Source organism: Epinephelus moara, chromosome 13 (genome assembly GCF_006386435.1).
Source record: "Epinephelus moara isolate mb chromosome 13, YSFRI_EMoa_1.0, whole genome shotgun sequence".
Lineage (NCBI taxonomy): Eukaryota > Metazoa > Chordata > Actinopteri > Perciformes > Serranidae > Epinephelus > Epinephelus moara.
In genome coordinates, this window is record NC_065518.1 from 20,123,329 (window position 1) to 20,134,287 (window position 10,959).

The 10,959-nt window shown below is 40.0% G+C and overlaps 1 protein-coding gene across 1 annotated transcript in view; it reads left to right on the plus strand.

Moving 5' to 3' along the window:
• The first annotated feature begins 3,626 nt into the window (after nt 1-3,626).
• LOC126400248 (inactive ADP-ribosyltransferase arh2-like) overlaps nt 3,627-10,959 on the plus strand; it is a 9,743-nt gene continuing 2,410 nt past the window's right edge. Inside the window, exons 1-4 of the mRNA XM_050060809.1 lie at nt 3,627-3,984; nt 9,616-9,730; nt 9,831-9,939; nt 10,308-10,406. Coding sequence (XP_049916766.1) covers nt 3,977-3,984; nt 9,616-9,730; nt 9,831-9,939; nt 10,308-10,406 — 331 coding nt within the window. The 5' untranslated portion in view covers nt 3,627-3,976. The remainder of the gene's footprint in view (nt 3,985-9,615; nt 9,731-9,830; nt 9,940-10,307; nt 10,407-10,959) is intronic.

The following is a 10,959-nucleotide window of genomic DNA, read 5'->3' on the forward strand; positions in this document are numbered from 1 at the left end:
TATCATTAACTCAGGGGCTAGTACCAGCCATTATCAGCCACAGACATTTAGCGAGCAACATGCCGTGAAAGCATGTTCATTTTAAATTAAGTAAATAAATAATACAGAAAAAGTCAAGTGAGCAAATAAACAGATGTAGCAAGCATACATTTATGTAAGTGACAGTTGTTAGTCAAATGTTGGCGATAATGCTTCGCCTGGTTGTAATTTGCTGAGGAAAAAGAGTAAAAGCAGCCAGATATATATATATATATATGTCCTTTCTTCCTGGCAGATTTTATTTTACTTTTTCATCATTTTACTGTTTTTATTCCTGTTTATTATCCTTGCCAGACGCTGCTAGTTATTTGTGTTTATGAACGTTTCCATTAGCCTGGAAATCCAGACCCAAATCTAGAAAGATTTAGGGTCTGGCTATGAGTAATGCAAATGGCCCAACTCGAGGGGCAACACCAAGCATGCATTTGAAAATATCACTGCACGCAATTGGATAACACTATGACCAATCAGAACAGTACAGGGGTGACGTATCCAGAGCTTAGCTACCAGCGGAGCTAACTGGTAGATTAGACTCTTGCCGTATCCGGTTTGCAAAACAGCAAAAACGTCCTTCTTGCAAAGGAAAGATTCGAGCGCCGTCTTCTGTTCCTCTTTTAGTGAAAAAGCCAAGTCTAACTCGTTCATTGTAGCGGCCAAAGCCGTTTCAAACAAATGGTGTTCATCCGTAGCCATCTTGCAATGTTTACTGACTGATTCTGGACTTCGTTGACGCAGTGCTGTCGTCATCTGTTTAGCTCGCCTCTTGCCCGCCTATATCAGATACACCAATGTGATTGATGCAGATCGGCTACAAGGGCATGGGTAATGAGCATCATTACTGATTGCCAGAGTGACTCGCTGAGCAAATTCAAATTGTGCTCACGAGAACTCTGGATTTCCAGGGTACTTTTCCATCATTTTATTGTGGTTAATTCTTACACCTTGGCTTTTGTATGGATTACACAGACAAGGTACAAAATGTTAATTAGTGAGCTTTGGAGAAGCTGTTAGTCAGATTTTTTTAACCTTTGGACTGTGGCAGGCTAGCTGTTACCCCATTGTTTACAGCCCTTATGCTAAGCTAAGATAATCCATGCTCTGGCTCCAGCTACACACATGAGAGTGGTATTGATCTTGACAAGTGAATATAAGGCTGTTACCCATAATTTTTAATTATTTCTTTAACAGGGTTTGGGTAATCGTTTCCAACTGACAATTGCTTGATAATACTTTTTGAAACTGAACATTCTCTGTTGGATGAAAGTTTTATGTTGAACGTCATGAATTAACTTCAATGAACTGATCTTGACTGGGTGTAGAGGTGACAGTTCAGGCGGGGGAGAGCGGAGGAGGGACTCAGGCTGTTTTATCTGCCTGGATTATCCATCCATCCACAGAGTTCAACATCTGGTCAGAGAGACAACAGAGATAGAGTTACTCACTGCTGACAGCAAGAGAGGCACACAGACAGAGAGGGGTGGAGTAGATTTATTTATGTAGCAAGGGTTTTTAAAAAGAAGAATTCTTGGTTTATGACTAAATATCTATAAAAATAAAAAGATTTCCCATCAGCCTCAGCTATACTTTGTGTTAAGTGCTAATTGGCAATTGAGCACCGCCAATTCATGTCCAATAAAACTTATTGTTTTTGCCACTGACAGGCTCAGATTGTTGCTGTGAATGTCTGACACTACAGAAAAGATCCCTGCAGAGATAGACCTGATTGTAAGAGAGTAAGATCCTGTTTGTTTGACCAGAAACAGCCCCAAAATCGCTATCCCCAAACCCACCAGACTCCATTTAAATTAACAGTAATTTTAGGGTGTATAGAACTAGCGTATTTACACATCTAACTGGGTGAAATAAGGGTTTATCTCAACCAAACCAGAGTTGGTGATTTTTGAAATAGTAGTAAAGACACACAAGATGGGTATTGTGCGTTTTATTTTGCTTCTGTCAACTTTGAATGAGGTGTGTTTTATGATGATAAAATTACAGTTTTTGTAGATGGAGTCTGGTCTGACAATGGCAATTTTGGGGTAAAACAAAAACAAAAAGGATCTTACTCTTAAACAAAGACGTGCATTAGCTGTAGTGATCCTTTCCATAATGTTGTCAGACAAGTAGTATAATATTTTGAGACTGCTAAGCCTCATTTCTATCAAGCAGTACGATACAGTGCAGTTCAGTTCGGTACGCTTTTTTTTCTGTTTCCACTGTGAAAAGTTGTGGATGATAACCAATCGTTCGTACCGTCCCCATTTCTGGTTTTGAGGCTCATGTAACCACTGTTCATACTGTGGAGAGTTTTATTAGTAGACTAACTAAAAAGAAAGGATGTATCACTGGACTGCCGACGACTTTTAAGGTGGAACATTAACTTGTAATGTTACTCAGTGCATGAGCTGACGACGTGAATCAATCGACACACCTTGAATATTCCATATGACAACTTTGACCGTTACTTTAGTTTTTATATGACATATACTTTAATTAATGAGTGGATCTTTAAGCATTTATATAGACTAATTCGACCAGATAATGTGAACTGCATATATTCTAATCCTCGCTCTGAGAAAAAAAAAAAAAAAAGCATCACGGAGTGTCGGGCTAAGGCAACACTAAACCCCTGAGCCTGCCTTAGAAGGACGAAATGCACAAACCTGCTATTTTTAAATATCCCGTGGAAAGAGACTCTCACTGCAACCTGTTCTATTTTGTTCTGAGAAAGTTGGCGTGTAACCTCGCTCTGTGGACGATAAACGAGGTGCAGACTTCCATCTGTGTCACCGGTAATGAAAAGTGAGTACAGTGAGTGCTGGAGAGGGCAGTGAGTGACAACATCCCCGCCCACATTTAAGAGTACTGTTTACAATGGAAACGCTAGGGTCTAGGTACCGTGTCTGAAGGGTTACTGTTGGTTTCAAAGGCACCATACCCAAAGTGTTTGGTGGAAACAGGGCTTTAGTGACCAGAACAAGCATTCTTAGTAGATGTACACTGAAGGTGCACAATTGCCCCACATGACCACATTGCAGGCTGTTTCGCCCCGCCGTCTGCAGCAGTCTTGCTCAGTACTGGACCAGTTTCAAAACTTGTTGTCTCCATTAGTCATTTAGACACAACAACATGGGAAAGTAGGGTCCAGGTTGAGAAATACCAAAGTTGCCCTTTAACACAGGTTTGGTGTGTCTGGGTCTGGACAAAGCAGGTCTGTTACCTGTAGCATGGCTGAAGGTTCTTATTTAAAGTCTGCGCTTGTCTCTTGTTTCCAATAAATATGACCTAAGTATGTTGTACTTCAGGCCTGTTTAATATTCAGATAATAAAGTATGGAACAAATTTGCTTTGGAAAAACTGTTAAAGATAAGTACTAAACACAACACATTTTTTATTTTTTTGGCTACATTATCCATCAACATTGTTATTTTGTCAATACCCTTGAATAAAAAAAATACATTTGGAACGAGCATGAGTGAGTACTAGGTAAAAAAAAAATTTCAGCAACAAAAAATTAGTCACGGTTTTTCAAATGAATCATGCACTGTGCCCTAAAAGCACAAAGTTAATAGCACACAGTTAATGTTACTCTTTGTGGTGCAGCTGTTTGAGTGGTCCGTCACTGATTGTCCTGCAGTTAGAGGGGCGATTTGCAGTGTGTTTTATTGTGTCTCCATCTTGCCAGCTGGAAAGCAGCCATCTAAAATTGCGTTGCAGCTGCGTCTTTTTTTAGCCTCCGCGTTTTCAGCCGCTCGGGTTGGGAAAGTAGAGTGCAGTAAGTTTAGTGAATGAACACTGGTGTTTGCTGCAGGCCTCTCTGAGCTGAGACTGGAAACAGACCAGCAGTGTGTGTGCAGCGCTTCAGTTTACAGCCCCGGTGTCAACTTCTGCGTGTGACCGCCTGGTGAAGCTTGGTTTCGGGGAACGACACGCTGCGATGGACCGGTGAGACTTGCAGTGCATGGAGGGAGGAGTTCATGCAGCAAGTGCAACATTTTACCTTAATTACTCTAAAATAAAGTCCGAGAGTAACGTCGTGTTTAAGATGATGGCTTGTTAATGTGTCGATGTTTTAATTTAGGGTAACGTGACATGACAGGTCAGAGCATGTTCAGATGGCTTTCATTTTAGGAATAACAACTTAAAATGCTCTATAGGCATATTATTACTTTTCTTTCCTTGTCGCCCTGAGCCTGAACATTCATCACAACTGCAAGTATGAAGTCTGGTTACTGAATAGCAGACCTAGAGGACAGGGGCGTAAATATGAACAGTGTAGTCCCGGGGTCTGTGGGGTTGGGGTGGAGGGGGCCACAGAGAGAGTGGACCCTCCAACAATGTGTTGGGCGGAGAACAGGCCCTTGCAAGTGATTCAGATTCACCGCCTTGGAAATACACCTGTGTTTAACACTTTCCTGCCATATTATTATTCAAAGTTGCCAGCCACCGCCAGCATTTTGATTATATTCACTAATCTTTCAAGACCCACAGAATAATTTGTTCTATTAATATGTGAACAGTATGTACATGAAACTAAGGAAGAGACCCTCTGTTTTTAAACACACAAAAACATTTTATTCTGTCTTATTCCATTCCTTTTTTATCAACATTGAATTTGTGTATTTTCATAAAACAAAAAATTTCAGACAAAAAGCTGAGGAAAATGCATTTTTGTCAAAGACAGTCATTTTATGTTTAAAATCAATTTCACATTTACATTTTTTGTTTTTTTGTCATTTCCTTACGTCAGTTTGAAACGTATAAATTAAAAATGATAATGCTAATAATTTGCTTTATATGCCCTCAAAAAAGCAAACCTATCTCCATCATGGTTTCGATTTTTTGTTTTTTTAATTGTCAAACAGTCGTAATTTGCATTAACATGATATGCTTATTCTGCAGTAATTATAAAAAATCTAAATAAACTACAAAAAGGTTTAATTGGTTAATTAATTAATCAATTTAATCAATAATATATTATTTTCTTTGGAATTTTTTGAAATGTACTGATATAAAGTAATAATTTCTGGGTAATATATATGTTGATGTTGTCCAATGTCTACATTTTGATCATGTGACAAGATGAGACGATATACAGTCGGGGTGGGCGATATGGCCCTAAAATAATATCACAATATTTTGCGTATTTTGCCAATAACGATAGTCTTGACGATATGACAAATTAGTAATAATAATTTACTATAACATTTAAGAAAATAGAATTGCAACAAAATAAATGATACAGTTTTACAGTTTGCCTCCAAATATTCAGTAAAAACTAAACAAAAACGATCTCTCATTTCTTTAGTTTGTAAACAACAACAGTAACTCCGAGTGAGATTCAGATTCTGTATACAATATTAATAGTTCAGAAAAGAAGATCTAACACAAATTACACAATTAAACAGCTCCCAATACAAAAAAAGTACCCTGGGATCTATATATATGAATCAACAGGTGATTTCCTTCTCTTTTAACAAAATCTTAAATGATTGAGTTGTTTTTTTTTTCCACCTGGACCTTTATGCTCTGCCATTTCTCCTCTAATCATCACACTGTAACCTGTGACAGGCTGTTATGATACCACAACTATAACACATTCACATATATGTAGTTATTTGTTGAGCCGTGAGCGTCACGTAGATTTACATTACCAAAGGTTTATGACAAAATGACTTGGTGACACCGACTCCTGTGTGCGCACGGAGAGAGAGGAAAGAGAGAGAGGCGCTGTGCTGCTGCCAGAGGAGCCGCTCAATGAGTTCTGTCTGAGCAGTAACTCACTGAAAGAGCCTGAGAAGTCCGGGGCTGTTCATAAAACATTCAGGACGCCACAGTTTATTCCACACAGCTGCGCCTCTTTTTGAAACCACCGCAGAGTCGGTAATAATTTTGCTTTCAGCCATGCTTGTTGTTCCGTGGGCAACAGTATGATGTCAATATGTCAACAAGTCGAAATATTGAAATTGAAATATTGCCCATCAGAATAACGTACACTGGGGCCTGTCATAACTACCTTAGGCCACTGGTGGAGGAGGTATTCAGATCCTTTACTTAAGTAAAAGTACTAATACAACACCATAAAAATATTTGTTACAAGTCCTGCGTCAAAAATGTTACTTACCTAAAAGTATGCAAATACATCAAGAAAATGTATTCAAATATTAAAAGTAAAATTATTGAAGGCAGAGAATTTTAAATCAGTTTAATAGATTAATTTAGGCTAATTAAAATAATTAAAAAGAAAAGCAGTAAGTCTCATATTTGAGAAGATGCAACCATGAAATGTTTTTGCATGAAAAATGACAATTATCCAAACACTTGCCCATGAATTTTCTCGTCAACTGACTAATCGTTTCAGCTGCACTTGTAGATTTTCATAACATTCCTGTGCAAAAATCTTCATTTGTAAAGTGACTAGTAACTAAAGCTGTCAAATAATTGTAGTGCAGTAAAAAGTACATGAGATGAAAACGTTCCTGTAAAGTAAAAAATACATTAAATTTGTACTTTAGTACTGCGCTTGAGTAAATGTACGTAGTTACATTTTACCACTGCTGAAAAGCCAAAGGTTTTATTTTATTGGAAATATTTTAAAATTATCTCCATTTATAAAAAGGCTCTTGGCAAAATCTGAAGTGTTAGATATGGATCTTTTTCCACTGTGAGACATTTCCAAAATTACATTACAGTGGCAGCTAAAACCCCATTACCACACAGTGTTACGAGCATTATTGAAAGATAATACAAGTAGTGTAAGTGTTTTTTGTTTTGTTTTGTTTTTAATTAAATCGGGTACAAAAAAAAAAAAAAAAAAAGATTTAAATGTGGGAAACAGCTTGAGTTGAAATTACTGTGAGACAGAAGGTAAATGATCTCATGAAGCAGCCTCTCCTCAGTGTGAATTCCTTTTTATGGGTGGTAAAAATAGAACTGTTAAAAAGAGCATGCACATTTGTAATTTTCTGGTTTTAGAGTTCCCCCTTGAGTTGGTTAGTTGTGTTATGGTGCAGACTGGCATACATTAGTTAGGCTCCCTCATATATCTCCAGCCTTATTTCCCCACATACTCCATCATGCCCTTTATGTTCCCTTGATGCCGGTTACTTAACCATTCCTCGATTTAATCAGAACTCATGGGGTTGTCGAGCCTTTGCCCAGCAAGCCCCGCTTCTCTTGAATAATCTCTCACTGCACATTAGGAAGGCAAGTTCTGCTGATACAAATCCAAAGCTGAAACACATCTTTTTTTCTGTACATTATGATCTCTCCTAATTTCCTCAGCTGGGAACCCAATCACTGACTGGTTTCACCTCATTGATATGTAGGATACCTCGATCCTGTTTCAGTTATACTGTCTGATCTCTGTTTTTTTAAAATGACTAACTTTAACCCTGTTCTTTTACCCACATTATTACCCATGTATATGTGTGTGTGAGTGTGTTTATTTTTACATGTAATACTAAGCTTGTCTGCTTTTCATGCCTCCACGCTGGCGACAAGCCCGGTTCTAGGCAGGCATATATGAGGGGGCAGTCATAAATGTGAAGGGGGCATCATGCTCCAGCACATTTTTGCCATAGGTAGAGCTGACAAATAAAGGTCACTCACTCACTCACTCACTCACTCACTCACTCACTCGCAGGATGTGGGGATGCTGTGTGAGTGCCCTATAGAAGGTGTCACCGTGGTTTCAAATGTGCTTGCCGCTTGTTTTGTTGTTGATAACAGTGTTTTCTACATGGAATTGGGTTGTTGTTAGCTGTGTGTTCAACCCCCAGCCTAAAGAAATGGATTGCACTTTGTCAGGCCTCTACCCTAAGACCTGTCCAACTTGGGTGTCCCACCTGAAGACTAAGCTCCTGCTGGTATAGCTCTTAGGGTCACTGAGGCACGCAAACCCCCTGACCACAACCTTTGAGCTGCTGAAAGCTGCAGAAGTGAAAAGTTAAGCTTTGTAATCGCTGTGATTATCAAAAAACAGCGTGCAGAACTAGAGGCTGGGCGGGGCTTTATGTAGGGGTCTGGCACACACAGGGCATTTGTCCTCAGTATGTGACATGCAGCAGGCACTCATCTCTCGCTGTGCTTGTGTGATTGAAGAAACGTTCGCACTGACAGGCTCACACTCTATGCTCACACTGCTATATTTACTTTTGTTTTTTGTTGTTAACTATATATTAAGTATCTCACGACACGAGACGCTACAACGAGCTGTTTGTCCGTCCATATGGCCGTCCCATTCTTGTGAATGCAGTATCTCAAAAATGCCATGAGAGATTTTTTTCAAATTTGGCACAAACGTCCACTTGGACTCAACAATAGACTGATTAGATCTTGGTGGTCATAGGTCAACGGTCAAGGTCACTGGGACCTCCTCTGTGTAATCATTGTGAATGTGATATCTCAGCAACACCTTGGGAGAATTTTTTAAAATTTGGCACAAATGTCCACTTGGACTGAAGAATGAACTGATTAGATTTTGGTGGTAAAAGGTCAAAGTCACTGTGTCCTAGTCTGTCTCATTCTTGTGAAAGCAATATCTCAAAAACATCATGATGCATTTTTTTTCTAATTTAGCACAAATGTACACTTGAACTCGACAATTGGTGGTCAAAGGTCAAGGTCACTGTGACCTTGCATCTGTCTGATTCTCGTGAAAGTGATATCTCAAGAACACCTTGGTGCACTTTTTTCAAATGTGGCACAAACGTCCACTTGGACTCAAGAATGAACTGATTAGATTTTGGTGGTCAAAGGTCATGGTCACTGGTTTTGGCCATAACTCAATAATTCATACGCTAATAACAACACAATTTTACACAAATGTCTATTAGGATAAAATGATGGAGTGATGACATTATACATCCAAAAGGTCAAAGATTGCACTGTGACATCATAATGTTCTGCAAAAACACTTTTTTCTGGCCATTACTCAATTTCAAAACTCGGGAACAGAAGGGGAGACATTTGGTCAGATACTGAACTGGTGACTCTTTTCACCTCGAAACTGGTGATTATTAAGATCTTCTGTGTTGCCAGGGGAGGATGTGTGTGAAGCATCCATGTTTTTGCAGACATGGATGTAAACTTGACTGTTTTTTACTGAATTTAAGAGGGTGAATAGACTCTGGGTGATGTGTACTTTGTTGGTTACTGTTTCCGAGGATACTCGCCAGCCAGATTGAAAGTAAAAGCCAACCTCAGATTCACTCTTGTTTGGCATTTGGCCTTGCTCTATTTGCATCGTTTTGACACTGTGTCCCTAGGATGCCTGCTGCTTGTTGCCTGGCACCTGCCTTATAAAGCCCCGACCTCACCTGAGTGCTGTAGGGGCACACGGCCATAAACATGCAGAACACAGAAAATAAGATGAAAAAAAGCAAATACAGGCAGAAAAGAGGCAGAGTTTTTCAGAAAAATATACTGCCACACACTTCTAGTGGGTTAGTAGTGATGACCTACAGGGATTACTTCTGTATGAGTCCAAACCTTGTTTTTCAAGACAATCCTGCATAGTCTATCTTTAAAAAAGTGAAGTTAACAGAGTGGTCATAGCCTCTTTTGTCCCAGCAGATCTGCTTCAGTGGAGCACTATAAGGCAGCCATGTTGCTGAGTGGTGTCGGTGATGCTCTGGGATACAGGAACCAGCTGTGGGAGTACAATGAGTCAGGACCAGCTATCCATCAGGTCAACATGAAAAGATGTTCTGAGTTTGTGATGAAGATAAACCACTGCCAAAGGTGTATTTAACCTAAGATGTCTGCCCTTGTCTTTTCTGTCCTTGCAGGAGCTGAAGGAGCTTGGTGGTCTCAAGAACATCAAGGCCGAGCTCCCTGACTGGCCGGTGAGCGATGACACAGTTCTGCATCTGGCAACGGCTGAAGGACTGGCAACTGGTGAGGTCAAAATAACACACTCAAGCCATCTGCTCTCTCTTCTGCCCCTCCTTTGCTCGTTTTGTTTCAAACAAGGAGTTTATTGGATTGATCTGATTGTCGGCGTCATTCTGATGAGGCCTCATCAGGCCATGCGCCACACCCTCCTCCTCATAACTAAAGGTTAAATCTAATTTTCCAGCCTCGCCTTGATTTGGTGCTCTATTACAGCTCGGCAGAAGTGGAAGGAAAATGGTAGAAATTCAACTTGACCTTTACTGTGATAAGACAAACAACCAGCCTTGTTAACAGGTCCCTTACATCTTTAAAAAGTTAATAAGGACAGCGTCTGCAGTTTGAACAAGTTAACTCTGTGTTTTCTCTCATAGGGAAGACGGGGGAGGAGCTCATGCATGAGGTGGCAGCTCGATATGTGGAGGGGATGAAAGACATGGACGGGAGGAAACCAGGGCCTTCAAGCATTCTGGGTGAGATGAAGTCTTTATTTTTAAACTGCTGTAAAGATGTCATCCTCCTCTCAAATATAATGGAACTAGATGGCACTGAGCTTGTGCTGCTCAAAGTGCACAATAAAAACAAACTGGAAAACTCAACAGCAATTTCTCTTTCCATAAATCCTTACCCGCTTACTCAAGATAATCCACAGACCTGTGAGCAGTTTCATGTAGGAACTGTGACTTTAAATTTTCCACAGGTGTGAAAGTGAGTGTGAATGGTTGTCTGTCTCTGTGTGTCAGCCCTGTGATAGTCTGGTGACCTGTCCCATGCCAGCTGTGATCGGCTCCAGCCCCCCTGAGACTCCTAGCAGGATAAGCCGTCACGGAAAATGAATGAATGAATAAATGAATAATAATGTTGGGACGGCTGAGGCTCAGGAGGTAGAGCAGGCCGTCAACTAATTGGAAGATCAGTGATTCAATCAGCGGCTCCTCTTGCCCAATTTACCTTGGGCAGTATCTTGCATTACTTGGGCAAGATACTGAACCCCAAATTGCTCCCAATGGCTGTGCCATTGATGTG